General features: G+C 33.2%; 1 protein-coding gene across 1 annotated transcript in view; it reads right to left on the bottom strand.

The window, feature by feature from the left end:
* The window catches only part of LOC110039121, a 12,446-nt gene extending 707 nt beyond the window's left edge, over positions 1–11,739 (bottom strand). Inside the window, exons 1-4 of the mRNA XM_020744082.1 lie at positions 11,419–11,739; positions 9,690–10,001; positions 7,653–7,914; positions 97–174 (exon numbers count right to left, since the gene is read on the bottom strand). Of these exons, the coding sequence (XP_020599741.1) occupies positions 97–174; positions 7,653–7,914; positions 9,690–9,988 (639 nt within the window). The 5' untranslated portion in view covers positions 9,989–10,001; positions 11,419–11,739. The remainder of the gene's footprint in view (positions 1–96; positions 175–7,652; positions 7,915–9,689; positions 10,002–11,418) is intronic.
* Between the last annotated feature and the right edge of the window lie 4,738 nt (positions 11,740–16,477).

The raw sequence follows: 16,477 nt of genomic DNA on the forward strand, positions 1-16,477 counted from the left end.
GATATATATATATATATATATATATATATATATATATATATATATATATATATATAATCCGATATTTCTAAATTTAATTAAGGTTTAGGTGCCCACCTTTTTGGAGGTTTTTTTCTCTCGGACTTCGTATCTTTCCAGGGACAGATCACACAGCCACGTACCTGGGCTCATCAGCTGTCATACAAATCAGACCAATAGTTAAAAGTCCTGAAAATTCATCCAATCCACATAAAGAACATGATGTAAGTACTAATATCAAGACATTCCGTAATCCATGTATCCCATTATTTCAAAACCAAGTTGAACTCGCCAGACTTAAGATAGACTCACTGTATTTGATACGTGATGAACTCGCTAGAATCATGGTGAAAGTCATGATTGTGTTTGTTTCTGGCGTACTCGCTCAAAGCTCAGGAGCTACTCTGCCAGCTTTTCTCCAAGTTTGTCAACTGTGCTTTTAGCTAAATTGGGAACTTTCCTCAACTTTCAGTAATCACTTGAGGCTAGACTAAATCAGTCAATAACCATTTACATAAGCCACACACCACATGTACTTTATAATAAGGAATCATTAGGTTTTTCTATATATTTTCCCCCTATCAACAACTAATGGATTTGAAGACTACCAAATTGTTTGAGACAACACTCTGAACTGTTCAGCATATGACTTCCTAAATGCATGCATATAGATATTAGGGCGGTGAATTTCACCTCAAATAATGAAGATCTTTTAAGATTGGAAAGTCTGATAATTTTCATTTTACAGAAACAAGATTCTTTTTTGCATTTTAACTATTCTTGGTAGAAGTCTTCACAAATGAAACTGAGTATTTAGCATTCATATTGGAGCATCACATTTTTTTTGGAACAGAAAGAGGTTGGTTTCAAGGCTACAAGGAAAGTTAAAGAACAAATAATGGGATGAGATGACGTGCGGACTTCAAGTGATTAAATGGATCTAGTTTTCCTTGCATAATTTTATCCAAATGTGTACTCATAGCTTACTATATCCAGGGTGAAATGGCTGCTTCAGAGACAAGGAAACTATGGCAAGTGCAATTTCAGTGATAGATATAACTAGGTGTCAATTGGGCATGATTTCATGGCATGTTATTGAGCCCTTTGAAGTTTTAGAAGCGTAAAATACTCAACCTATAAATGAGAAGGAGAATAAAAAATGGAATATAATTCTTTTCATAATACTGAGTTGAGAGGGAGAGAGAAATGTAAATATAAATAAATAAATAAATAAAACCTACATATTCAATTCCCAAAATAATATGTAAGGTTGAAGGTATCGGAGGACTTAAATATTATAGCAAGGATGACGAGTAAAATTAGGACAAAATAGATTTAAATAACGATCGATGCTACATGGGATTACATGACAAGCTTATATTGTGAAACGCCTTTTATCAATTCAATCCATGTGACAATCTCAAGTTCAAAGCAATATGATCCTAACGAGCTAGCAAATGGGCTCAATCTTGAAGTGCGTGCATAAAATAGAGTAATAAAAACAATCTTTCTTTTAGGTTTCTCAATTCAAATTTGGAGGTTCGTATAATATGGAGTAGACTTATCAGCTAGACTTGAAGAACGTAAATTCGAAATAAAAAATAAGTGCTCAATTGAAACTTAACTAAAATATGAAAATAAATACTTAGCTCAAAATTGACTCAAAATTGAAATCATTTTGAATCAGATTGACTCAAGTCAAACTGATTCAACATTGAGTTGACCAAAAAAAATAATTTTTATTAAGTATACATAAATATAAGGATGTATTATGTATTATGTAAGAAATTGGAATTTTTAAGAAGGAACTTGCATGATTTAAGTTTAAGCAATCAGAATGCCGCAATGAAAATAATTTTAAAAAGAGCAAGAACTCCCAATATGTATAAATTTTCTAGAAAATGCCCGAATTGAACCCTCTATCAACATTCCTTCAAACCAAAATTTTGCATGAATTGGTTTCGCTTTCCCTTCCCACCCGTTCCCCCACATCCCTCTATTTCACTGCTCTCTCCCAAAGTTATCTCTACATCTCTATTATATGCTCAGCTTCCCGTCTACCTCCTTTCTCATCGACTCACCTGCGCCTCCCTGCTCATCAAATTTGTTCTGACTTCGCTCTTTCTCTCTGCTCCTCAAATACACTGCCTCCCTAATTCAGTTTGGATTGCTTTGCCTCCCCGCTTCACCTCAGTTTGTTTTACTAGTTCTCTAATACTCTCTGTCTCGTCTCTTTCAATAAATTTAAGATAATCATTCGTCTCACTTCCACTAAAATTTAAGATAATCATAGTAATTTAATAAGTATGATTTTTATTCAGCAGTATTTTAATATTACTGTTATTTTTGCTTATCATTTTTTAAAATTTATCATATCTACGCAAGTAAATAATATATAAATATAATTTTAAAATTTTGAAATGTCAACTTATTATATTAAATTACATTTTTCAACGCCTATGAATTCATGTTTTAATTCCACCTGTAACATCAAATTTGATATGTAAGAGTAAAACATACTTTTAATTGAGTTGAAACTCCAAATAGATAAAAATAAGTACTAGTTCACTCAATTCTAAATATATAAAAAATATGTTGGTTTACTTTGAAGATCCGCAATGGCAAAAAGAACTTATGATGACCGCACCATTAATTATATTTATTTAAATTAAATCACAGTGTAAATGTGAATACACAATTGGGTGCAAGCTTCAAGGTTTAAAGTGCAACATTAGTAATGAAACATCACGATTGAGCTATGCTTTGATGGAGAATTATAAGTTAGAAGCATCATCTTTTCAGGATACAGATTGATGATAATAAAATATTGATGACGATAAACTATGTGAATTTATATTATTGGAAATAACGATGCAGACGCATGTAAGGTTGAAGCACAACCCACTGATGATTATGCTGCCGGTTCTTCTCAAAATCCCTTAAATGTTGTCACGCTCAGTTCACCATATAAGCCTACGCTAATATTAGTTGTGCATATGTATTGATTACTCTAGAAACCCTCATCAACCAATGATTAACTGTAGTATTAGCCACTCTTTCAACCTCTCACTCCCATTTCAATCTTATGTTGGTAAGAATATAGAATCATATATCGGCAACATTCACTTGAAATACACTTAGATGTTAATATAAAAATATATTAAATTATGGATAATGGTATTAGCAAAATTCAAGGCACGAAGAGGATGACGATAATTTTAATATGCAAGAGATTAGTTTCACTGTGTTTTATGCCAACGCAAATTACCAAATGCTGATGTGACCACAAAAGAGTGGGATGTGATTAATGCATGTTATACTTCATCTGTCTATTTACTAATCTTAAGATGATAAAATTCTATAACATATTGAAAGGATTTTCTTTTTCATACATTATGCATTAAATGGTTTTTTATCCTAAAATAATTTAATTTAATGCAAGATCACCACAAATAAGAAAGTTGATTCCACATAGCGTTTTAGATCAATCAACAATGTATATCATCATTTTATTCATTATGTTCTTTCAAATTAATATCTTCCTCAAAAATACTAAATATTTTCTCAATTAAACAATTTCAACTTTCACTGATAGCTTCATCTTTAATTAAGGTATAATTATCTTCACTTCAAATGCATTTAGCTTGAGCTAAATCTAAATATATGCTATCTATTGCAATCATGTAATAATTTGCATATTTTTATCACTCTATAACTACCTTTAATATTGATAACAAGTCAATGGTTAATCATATGTATTTTTAATAACTTCAGCATAACCTTTATATAGACATTGTGTTCCTTAACGCACAATAAATCAATTACGGTATAACGCATACATTTTCATAGGATCAATAAAAATCCTACAAAAATCCGCTCTGCCATCTATTATAAAATCATTTTAATTATCCAGTACAAGATAAATTTTCTAATTTTATATAACATTAGTATCTCCCACCACTTGATTGTATGACTTAAAACTTGTAATACTTCAAAACTACCAATTGCACCTCTTTAATTGTTAAAGTCCAACACATATATTTCTTTTCCAATCATTTGACATCCATTTATTCTTCAAGATTTTATTAAAAATATTATTATTAACCAAACAATTGCATCACCCATAAATCTCCAAATTTTAACAAGAAACCCATGAAGTCTAAAGTTTTATGTGTTTGTACTTTTTTAAGTTGATTCCACATAACGTTTTAGATCAATAAACAATGCATCTCATCATTTTATTCATTATGTTCTTTCAAATTAATATCTTCCTCAAAAATACTAAATATTTTCTCTAAAACAAAGAAAAAGTTATAGTTTTTTTGTTCTTGCTCAATTCCAACTTCGCATAGTTACTAGTTTGTTATATCCTAAGTATTAATTATTTTTGGTCACTTTCAAATAAAATTTCTTTTTAATAGTATTTTGTTTCTCCTAATTCCACAATCAAATCTCCTTGTAAAGATATGATGTTTTCTAAGACTGTCTTATAATTTCAAGGAAAATCTTTTTAATGCGAGTAAGCACTTTATCCCACATTAGTTTGGATTAAAAAAATCAATTTCTTTCTTTTAGCAATCTAGCTTTAAGATTAATAACTTCTCAAATTTCACCATTTTATCCTAGGCGGTCAATCTATTTTGTTGATTTGCAATATTTTTTGGCCGTCAAACTTTCTTTTGAAATTACCTTAACAGTCTTTTGTAAGGATAATTTCTTCCTTCTAAGTAAAAGAAAAAAAATATATAGCTGTGATTTAAAGGATCAGTTTTTAAAGTAGTAAATGCTTTTATTGCTTGTTCCAGCATGTATTTACCATTACAAAATCATAAACAACATGGAAAACAAATAAAACATATCTAATTGCAATTCCAACTCCAAATTACCCATCATAATTCGTTTATATGATCATTGTACAATGCCCCATATGTTGAATCTATATATAGAGTACAAGTCAGCAACAAGACTTATTTTCAAAGTATTTTTTATCATTTTACCCAACAAGCATATTTGTTTGGAGGCTCTGTGGATCAGTCCCCAATATGGATGACATATTCCTTCTTGGCAAAAATAAGAGAGCACTTCCAAATGTCTGTTGTCAATATTTATAAAATGACAGTCTCTTTTAACTTACCTTTGCAATTTTTGACGCTAAAAGTAATGACTTATAATTGTAATTTCAACCAAAAATTCACGACATGGAGAGTCGTTAAAGATCACAAAAAATTATTATAATATTAGGTATACACTCGATGAAAGTTCGAGAGTATTCCATATGCTACTCACAAACATTACTTACAACACCAACAAAAGAGCTTTAAAAAAGCACTACGACCTTTAGACTCACGAATTAATACCGACTACCTATCTAATATTATGCATGTCTTTGGTACCCAAATAAGCTCCACTTAGTCATGAAATTGTTATAAAAATCACAATCATAAATCAATACTTTCAGACTCAATCACAGTAAAAATAAGAGAAAAGATACCATTATTCCATCAATATCAATTACAATTAGTAGTGTTCCTTTATATTTGCAAAAAAGAAACATTTCATCTACATTGAGAATAAATCAACAAAACTTCTAACCAGATATACACGAGTTAGATGCTCAAAAGATAATATATATAAATTCATGTATCACCACATGTATATCTGTCATTAAGAGAAATTAAAAAAAATGACCGGTCATAACTCTCAAATATTGACCAATTCTTTAGCACAAAATCCATGTATTGTTGTATGTAATGCAAATGTTAAATTTTGACTTCATTCGGGCAATACATTTTCTCGACTTATATGTATAACTGTTGTCAAATTACAACACCGCAGTAATGACAAATGAAATTCAATCTGTAGTTCAGATAGCCAGCAAATACAATGGATGAGAACATGTATGGGGACTCTGACTTCAAAATTTTTTAGACAACACAACCATTGGCTTCGAAATGTAAGTACCAGTGACATATATGGGAAAATTAATGGAAGTATACACAATTAATGGCAAGTCATTTCTTATTTCAAATGATCTTGCAATACTCTACATCTTTTAAGAAATATTAACACTATTTAAAGGATATTGCAGGTGATATTTACTTGAAAAAAAATCATCACTTCAACAAATTCTTTTGAAAGTATATCATCCTAGAATATAGGTTATTGGAAAAATGACGCATCACAAAGAGTGCATCAAACAAGAACCAGGGAGTCAAACTGAGCTATAGAAAGTAAGCAAAGCAACCCAATCAATTGAAGAAAGATAGAGCAAATTTGAGGAACGGGGAAGTGGAGGAAATCAAAAAACAAGGAGGCAAACAAAAAACGAGTAATGCACACAAATGGAGAAATGAAGCATCACAAAGAGTGCAGCAAACAAGAACCGGGTCAAACTGAGCTGAAGGAGGCAAAGCAACCCAATCCCATGTAGGGAGATGGAGCAAATTTGAGGAATAGGGAGGTGGAGGGAAGTCAAAAAGCAAGGAGGCAGACAAAAGGTACTGTGGAGCTTTTCTTAATATGATATATATATATATATATTGAATGTATGTCATCTTAAGGTGATCAAAATACTTATCCAGACATATATATTTACATTGAATGTAACTGAAAGATCCCATATTTTTTCTCTAACAGAACTTTCTTTGAAAGGAAGCAGGTACAAAGAAATTGAGGAGCAAGTTACAGTTGAACAACAAAAATTAATAATACACAAATTTCAAAAGCCAGAACATCAAGATAGAAGATAAAAAGGCAAGTACACAATAATATGTCCCGAAAGAAAGCAATTAAATAGTTGACCATTTATCAATACGTAACTCAGTTCTATAATGTGATATTGGAGCAATAATTCTGTTATGTCTAGGCTATTTATATTTCAAATACTCTCTATTATTACAAAATTCACTTAAACAAAGCCCTCTTTCATTTAAAAAATCCCTTAGAAAAAGCATACGAAGCATATTAATCATTAATACAAAAAAAAATGGACTCAATGCTGATCATTATTGCAATCATGTAATAATTTGAAATATTTTTATCACTCTATAACTACTTTTGATATTGATAACTAGTCATGGTTAATCATATGTATTTTTAATAACTTAAGCATAACTTCTATATGGACATTGTGTTACTTAACGCACATTAAGTCAATTATCGCAGTATAATATACACATCTTCATAGGATCAATAAAATTCACATAAAAATCCGCTTTGTCATCTGTCTTCTATTATAAAATCAATTTAATTCTCCGATACAATAATTTTTCTAATTTTATTTGCCATTAGTCTCTCCCACCACTTGATTGTATGACTTATAACTTGTGGACTCCTCCAAAACTACCAATTGAACCTCTTTAATTGTTAAAATCCAACACACATACATTTCTTTTCCAATCATTTGACATCCTTTTATTCTTCAAGATTTTATTAAAAATATTATTATTAACCAAACAATTGTATCACCCATAAATCTCCAAATCTTAACAAGAAACACATGAAGTCTAAAAAGAATGAAATAGAAAAAAAAAACATTTCAAAAGAAAAAGAAAAATAAAATAAATCAAAATGGTTAGTAAACTAAACCAAATCAGGCAAAATGAAAAAGAAGCAAAAAAAGGCATCACACTTACATTAACATTCTTCTGGATGGGCTTGGCCCGCTTCTTGGGACGGAGGGAAGGCTTGGTCCCCTTGAAGACCAAGAAATCCTCTTCCTTCTCCTGCATTGTCAAAGCAATTTCAATCCTTGGCCATTCTGCCCCATCGCTTCCAGACGATGATCCACCCTTCTCAGATGAACCCCGTGGCCCCCCTCCACCATTCACTGCCTCAGGCGGTGATGACCTTTCTTGACCCCCTCCCCCTCTGGTCCCCCCATTTTCATCCAAATTCCTGCGAAATCAAAACAAAACGAAACCTAAAATCAAAACAAGGAGAAAACTATAAGCTAAGCTTATGTCGAGTTTTCCTAAGAGAGGATTGGGGATTCTGGTCAAAGTTGTCCACAATGAACTCCCTCTTTATCTTTAATCAAAGGGAAATGCTGACATTACTCTTAATTTTGTTTTTGATGTATTCTTTTATGTAGCTTTTCAAAACTACGACAATATTAATATTTTTTTTTAACAACGTAGGCAGATCAAACGACCAGTTTCACTAATTTCTATTTTCTCTCGATAAAAGGGTTGTCTGTGTATAGATATCAATCTTATCAGAATATTATTCTTATAAAAAATGGGGCATTTACATGCATACCATCCAATTCCTATGTGTTTACATATCTAACACCTAAACTCTACTTTTTACAATTATACCACCCAAATATTTCAACACACATCAAAATTATCATTTTCTTAACTTTTAAAGAGTAAAATGTACCTTTTCATCCATAGGCAGGATGGCTTATATTGTATGTAAGTTAGATATGAAAATACATAAGAATTACGTGTTATCTATGTAAATCTTCCATTACAAAATTTATAATCACTCAAATTTCTGATTTGATAACATACAGGGGCACGACTGCTTTCCATAGCCCCTAATAAAATCTTAAGCCCGCCATAACTGATGGAGGACTCGAACCAGTCTAACCATGGTTCCGCATGTGTTTCTTTTTTTCTTTTTTCTTTTTCTTTTTTTATTTGTAAGAGCAGATTTCAATAGATTTAAAGAGAAAAAAAAGAGTAAGAATGGGACACACGAAAGAATACAATAAAATTAGATATCACATTAAACATGTCTTCACTAAAAAGAAACCAAGCAACCAAGACATTTGAATCAAACAAAATTTGTCCAATATACATTAGAGATGTTAGTATAAAGAGCTTTCCTGGCAATCACTTAAGAGAACTCTATTTTCACATTATATAAGAGCTAATCCTTGTAGAAATATTGAAGATGAAATAAACAATGCCCTCTAATATCTCTCTAATGGAAAAGCCATCAACCAGTGGACCATGAAATAGGCAAAACTCATATCCTAAACCAATCTTAGGGAGAAGGCATCTTAAGATTTATATGGCAATAAGTTGAGTTTTGTTATAATTGGCAGATGATTCCAAATTGAGCATATTTTAGTACTCTGCTAGGATCCAAAAAGGTTAGAACTGTTAAAAAAGTCTAAATATTTCATTTGCAGTAATATTAGAAACATTGCTACTAAGAAAATTAACGGATAGATTTATTATATTTTCATTTACTAATTTAATAAATAACTAAAACTATTTTTAAACAATGAAAAACCATAAAATTCCTCGACCCTTCATGTAAACAGGTAGCATAAAATTCACCCATAAAATGAATGAATAAAAATTATAATTTTATTAAATATATATTTTATTTAAGAAAACTAAATGACCCCTACGAATTTATTTAATTGCTTTGAAAGTGGAAAATATTTCTAAAAATTATAAAATTTATTCCCATTAATTCATAAAAAACATATCATAAAAGTGAAAATTTCAACTCTTCAAGAATAAAAATATTTTGTCTTCTTCTTTGAAAAGCAGCCAAATGCATCCAGCTGCCAAAAAGAGGAAAAAAATAAATAAATAAAATTTTACTTTTTCAAAGAGCCCTGTATTTATCACAACTGAGGAATATTGAGGAATACTTGAGACATAATGCATCAATAAAATAAAGGGAAGGACGATAGGAGAAGTAATAACCTCAATGAATTTAAGCGCGGTCCATGGGCGGCTTGCTCCTTGTCGGATTGGCCGGCTCGGCGGGCCCTAGGAGCCGCTATACTCTTTTCCGCCACCACGGCGGAGACGGCGACGGCGACGGCGACGGTGACGGTGTTTTTCTTCCGGGAGAACTTCACGCCCCTGAGCCTCTTTCGCTTTCCCCAACCTAGAAGCAACTTTGGCCTTTCAGGAGGAGATGGTACACGACCGGTATTCTTACCGCCCGCTCCGCCTCCCCCGCGCTTGTGGTAGTGGTACCGGTCCATCCGCTCTCGCATGTGTACTAGACACCTGTTGTAAGCAAGCGGCGTTGTTCGAGAAGAAGAGGATGAGAAAAACGGAAACGAAAAAAAAAAAAATTGTTTTTTAGAGGTCGAGCTGAACGTAAAATTTACAGCAGAGATGATCAAAGTAATAAAAGCAAAATTTGTAGTTGGAGATTGCACGATTCTTATGATCTGAAGATAATTATCATTTCGAAATGGAATGTGAGATCAAGATCCGGGCTTCTCATTTTCTAAATGGTAGAATAGGCAAGAGAGGGAGAAGACGAGCGGGAAAGATAACAACTCTGTTTCTTATGATTTGGGAAAACGAAGACTTATTGGAGATCGGCGAAGTTAAAAAATTTATGAAATGATATGAATGGACTGTGGATTTCAATCGTTGAACAAATTAAATAGTTCGCCGTGAACAAAAACAAGTACGTAAAAATAAATAAATTAACTCGATTCTGCCGATCCGATTAATTTGAGGAAGAACAAAGCAGACACTGAAGGAGGTGGAAGGAAATGAATGAGATTTGCCTTAAGCAGGAAAATATGCGAAAATATGGAAATCTAACTTATGCTAGATAACGAGGGAGAAAAAAACGGATTAATCGGAATCAATGGAACAATGAAATTTATCTTGATAAAATTTCAGTGCAATGGATGAAACAGAGGAGGAAGAAGAAACATTCCGTATTAGAGAAGTTTGAAAGCCCAGCAATCAGGTTTGGTTCTGATTCTAATAACTTCGATATTTACATCGATCGGTTCTTCTATTGCATGAAACTTCACAAAGATCCTCCAATCCCCCCTCAAATCCAATGACGGACTACGATTCCAGAACTTGAAACAGAAAACCTTGACAAAACAACGCAGAAAATCGAACAAATCGGCGAAGCAACAAATGGTGCCTTTTTATGTTGAAGTCTTCACTGATCCAAACTCACTCTCCACAAGTTTTAAGAGCTGAACAGCGAAAAGCATGAGATTTTTCGGGTGGAACTTAAGACCTCAGAAATTGAAACGATATGTTGAAAGCGAAAAAAAAAACTGAAAATCAGAAGACGTTGATCTGTTGGATTGGAGGAGAGTGTGGGAAAAAATGAAGTTCAAAACATTTACAGGACTTACTAAATCCTACTAAATTAACTCGAATCCGTTGCCATAAAGCCCCTTATGGATATTATGACTGCAACAATCAAGTTAAGCTTTTCAAAACGTTTTCGTTTTCTTCCACTAAAATTCTAAGCCTACAAACACATCCACAAAAAAAAAATACAGAAAAAGATTTCGATTGATTTCATCCTGTTTTTGAAAAATCTCAAACATCTGAAAACAAGACAAGATTTACAAACCGAAAAAAAGAAAAGAGAGGTAAAAAAAAAAAACAGTCCATTTCGATGAAACCGAAAAGTTTACATCAACGGAAGAATGCTAACCTCTAGTCCCAAAATCTGCGGCAGTTCAAATCGCCTAGGTTCAAATATTGTTAAATTTGGTGAAATCAGTGAGAAAAAAATGAAAGGTGGAGAGGACAATCTTTCGTCTCCGAAAAAACCCTTGGCTCTTCGAAGAATTTAAATCAACAAAGTATCATCTCTCCAATCTTCTTCCAGAAGTAGTAAAAAATCAATGGAAGCTTGATCATAGGGATGGCAAGATTCGCGCTCTCCGCTTCGCGCTCTCCGCTTCAAGCCCCCATCGGAAGTCATTTTTATACTACTCTTCTCTACCTATAGCCTGTAACCTCTCTCTCTGTCTCTCTCTCTCATAGCTTAGCGCTCGATAAAATCAACACTTTTAATGACTTCAAATTTTGTCCTCCGTTGATTAAATAATGAACGGCTTAAGTTGCTCTTAGGGATGCAGCCCTGCCGTAGTTTAACGGCCCGTACCGCCCACCTTTGTCCATGAACGCGGGCCTGTTGAGAACTTGATATGATACCATAGTTATATGATAATAAGAGGATTTGATCTTGTTCGCCCGTAATTGGTTTACACTCGTTTAACCTTTTTAGAATGTTTACTAAATTGATTTCTGTATTACAGAAATATCTCAGCATAAATTTTAGGAAATTTAACAAACTACAGTACAAAAATACACATAAATGAAGTCAGGAACCATGCCAATGGAAGGCGAAAACTTTCACTCTAGACTCGAAAGAATTTATCCTACGTGTAATGATAGCTCCCACACTCTAAGTAATTAAAAAAACCAAAAATTTAATGCTGAGATTTTAACGGCCCGTTCGACTAATCCGATTTTTGGAGTATCTCACATCTTGAAATACTGTTGTCGAGAACCATTTTGGCTTCCGTGAGACCGATTTAACGTGCTCTAATTGTCAATCTGCTAGGATTTTGTGGTTGTTCTAGCGTCGGAAGGTTAGTGTCGGAGCTGTAAGAGTTAGAAAGTTAGTGCGGATGCAGTATGAGAGTGGAGTTGGAGTACACCAAGAATATGCAGCTGGAAGAAGAGGGAGAAAATGGAGTTCGATGATCCGAAGAATATGCAATTGGAAGAGCTCATAAGGTCGGAGTTCGAGGATGCCAACAAAGGTGACCAGGAACAGCCGAAAAAGAAGTTGAAGAAAGAAAGGAAAAAAAAAGGATGTGAAGAGGTCGAATATAGAGGGGAATGAAGCAGAGAAGTTGTCCTGATATATGTGATCGTTCTATTCCAGTTAAATTTTTTAATTCAGTTTAGTTTGGCAGGTAGTTTATGTTCATAGTTGGGTTATTGTTGGCGTATTTTTAGGTTTTTTTACGAATTATTCATGGTTTATGACTGAGAGTTCATTGCTAGTTTATATTTTGGTTATATTTAGGTTATTTTTGGCAACAATTATTGGCAAAATGTTGGGTTATTTATGGGTTATTCTTGGGTTATTTATGAGTTAACGTAGCTGTGGGTTTTTGTTCTATTTATGAGTTAATCTGCAATTGTTCATGCTTGGTGGTTCATTTCTAGGTTATTCTCAGATTATATTGAGGTTATTTTTAGCAGTTATTAATGGTTAATTTTTTGATTATTTATGGGTTATTCTTGGGTTATTGATGGGTTAATGTAGCTATGGTTTTTTGTTCTATTTACGAGTTAATCTGGATTATTTTTGGTTCGTTGTTCTAGTACATACTTGGGTTATTCTTGGTTATGTTTGAGGGTTCATTGCTAAGTTTTTCTTTAGTTCTATGTAGGTTATTTTTGGCAGCTATTATTGGTTAATTATTCGGTTATTTATGGTTTAATTATGGGTTATTCATGGGCTACTATTCAGCTAATGTAGTTGTGGCTTTTTCTTCTTTTTACGAGTTAATTTGAATTATTCTTGAGCTTTTTGTGAGACATTATTGGGTTATTATTTGTTATGTTTGAGTTAATGTCGCATTAGAGCCTAATTTTGTGAGAATTATTATTGAGATAATATTTAGTTAGCCAGGGTTTATTGAGGAGTTTATTATTAATTTATTCTTGGATTATTGTGGGGTTATTTTGCTGTTTGTTTTGGCTTAGGGGTTTCATTGAAATTATTCTCTGACTAGTGTTGGGTTAATTGAAAGTTTGTGATTGTGCATATTTTAGGTTATTCGTAGGTTATTGTAAGCTTATCGGTGGGGATTTTACTTGGTTGTTGTAGTCTTATTATTGGTTTATTTCTGCGTTACTTTTGGTTTGTTCTGGGATTTAATCTATGGTTATTTGAGTTATGTTAGGGTTATTGAACAGTTATTGAGGAAGGTTATCTGAAGGAGTGTTTTGAAAATTTTTATGTTGTTAGTTTTAATAAATTCTTTCTTACTCATCTAGGTTGATGAACAAGAAGGAAATGAATTACAAATGACATCCTTCGACAGTTAAAGATGTGCTAGAGATGGTTCAGCCTAGTGTTTTTGAAGAGGTCTGGAGAAGACTGAGAGAATTGAATGTGCATCAATTTTTTGAACTCCCCACCATATCCTCAAGATCATATCCTAATTATGCACATTTTGATTCCAAAGTAAAATGTTCCAAACTTGAGTCATTCTCCTTTCACATCTCTTTATCCGATCTCGTTGAAAAGTCCAAACCCTTTGACATCTATGAAGACAATATCCTCTGATTTTTTATCGAGAGTTTTCTTAGGTGACATCGGTTATTTAGGATGTAATTAACTACAAGGGTTTGCCTTTATAGAAAGCTTTTCTAAACCCAGCTTAATATAAACCCTATTTAATTCTTCGTATTAAATAGGGGAATTTGTTGGTCAACATAAAATGGTTTCACAGACTTAATCAAATGTATTACAATCTTTAGTTTATTTAATCGAGCCTTCACCAGTAAGTAATGTGCATATCCCTAAGGATGGGTGCACTATTTGCGGTATTAGGCTCGTTTATTTAAATTACTGGGGATATGAGATCGGTTTGGTCTTGTATTTTTAAAAATTTAAAATACTATTTTTCTAAATTATATATGTATTAAATTAAAATGGGTGTGAGGATATTCATCCCAGCCGACAACTTAACAACTCCTCAACTTTTAGTGCCGACAACTTTTGGCGACTCCGCTTGGGAACTGCTTCTCTCTCCATACAAATCAGGGAATAATATCTTCATATATCAGTAATATGTTTATGTCCCTCATGAACGAAATTTTCCCTTCTTCCATTGGCACCTATTTCTTTCGTGGGTAAGTACGGTCAACTCTTTTGGACTTCAGGACCGTCTGTTCAGTCACCTTTGAACAATAAGGTTCAGGAGGCCATTAAGGACTTTTTAATCTTTGTGTGGGGTTGGACCTCCAATAGGTGTGTTGGTGGAATATCTCCGCCCGGGCATTGTGTGTTGTGAAGTCAGTCCCGCACTGGGTCCTAAACTTCACTTTCCCCTTTAAGCCTGGTTTGCTCTGTTGCAAATTAAATCAAACAGTGTTGTGTTGCGCTTGTTCTTTAACCTTTCTTATTTAATTTAGTAGGTCCTTCTATTTTCAAATTATTTTTACTAAATTTAAAGCCTTTGCAAACTAAAAATAATAAAACAAAATTTGCTCAGTCTATGGAGCGGCATCGAACTAGAAATACAAGGGATTGGCCAAATAATTAACCCCAGAGCTTTCTTCTTGAAGCTATTGCAATGGTGTCCTCAATGCTTACCTTTTCCTACAATTTGCCAACTAGCCGCGACGCTCGCAATGTCCCTCCTACCATCAAGTTTGGAGTCGGATTTGACAAACTTGAAGTAGTACTCGGAAAGGCCTTATTCGTCGTAATGAAAGTCACCGCTCTGGAGGTTCAGGCCCTCTACTGAATTTGACCTGACCTGTCCTAAGGATTTTCCTTCTTGCAAGAAGGTGAAAACTGCTACTCCTCCGACACTTGTCGAATCTGTTGTTCCCTTTTTCCGCTAAAGGAAAGGAGATTATGATCGTAGAAGATGAAACTGAGGAGTTCACTATCTCGCCATCAGTGTTTGAAATTGGATCAAGTTCAAAGTCTGTACCACTGAATCGATCACAGAGAAAGAATTGTAGTCAGAAAGCTTGGAAAGCAGTTAAGGCGCAAATCTCAGAAAGATTACCAGATGACGAGTTTCCTCAAAAGGAGGAACTGAGATTACAGGAGAACTCTCCACTTCTGCAAGGGAGTAGGTGATACACCTAAAATATATAGTGTTTTTAGACACATTTTTATACCTATTTTTGAGATATTACACTTTAATGGATGGTATTTTTTGTGTTTTTCTTGTAGATACAAGTAAAAATAGAAAAAATGCTTAAATGAGTGAAAAAGGATCAAATTTGGAACAAAAAGATGAAAAATTGTGCAAAAAAGTTTTGGTGCCTAAGCGTCAGATCCGACGCTTAAGCGTCCGTTAAATAGAGAAGGCCGCGTCAAAGTGCCAAGACTCCGCGCTTAAGCACCAATGGCAGTTATTAGATGAGTAAAATCGGTTTTCATGAATTTCAAAGAGGTTTTTGAGGCACCCATTGGCTTAATAGGTGGTTGTAACCACCATAGATGAAAATTATCATGAAAGGATGTGTCTCTTGGGCAAATACATCGAATCAAGCCACATTTTGAAGAGATCACAAGGTACCTCTTGGAAAACTATAAAAGAAAGAAGTGAGGACTTACAAAAGCGTCCTAAAAAGTTTCGAAAATTTGTGAGTTCTGAAAATATTGGTAAGTTTTGAAAGTTCTTTTATGGGAAGTTAGTTCAGAGAGATTTTCAGGAACCACTTTTTATTTACTTTATCCTTTTTATTATTTTATTTTGAGTGATTGTAAAAGAAAAAAGATTCAAAAGAACTTCAAGAGTTTGGTGCAGGACTTGAGAAAAGTTTTTATCTTTTTATTTTTAGACTACTTTTAGTTTTAATTGAGACTTGTTGTTGGTTTGACAATGATTTCTTCTTTTAAACTAAAGTGTGGTTTTGTTTTCTCCATGGATTCTGAGTAGTTTTCTTTATCTTTCTTCTTAAAATGATAAGTAATTAAGTTTTGGATGGAAGTTGTGGAA

Source organism: Phalaenopsis equestris, unplaced genomic scaffold (genome assembly GCF_001263595.1).
Source record: "Phalaenopsis equestris unplaced genomic scaffold, ASM126359v1 Scaffold235417, whole genome shotgun sequence".
Taxonomy (NCBI): Eukaryota; Viridiplantae; Streptophyta; class Magnoliopsida; order Asparagales; family Orchidaceae; genus Phalaenopsis; species Phalaenopsis equestris.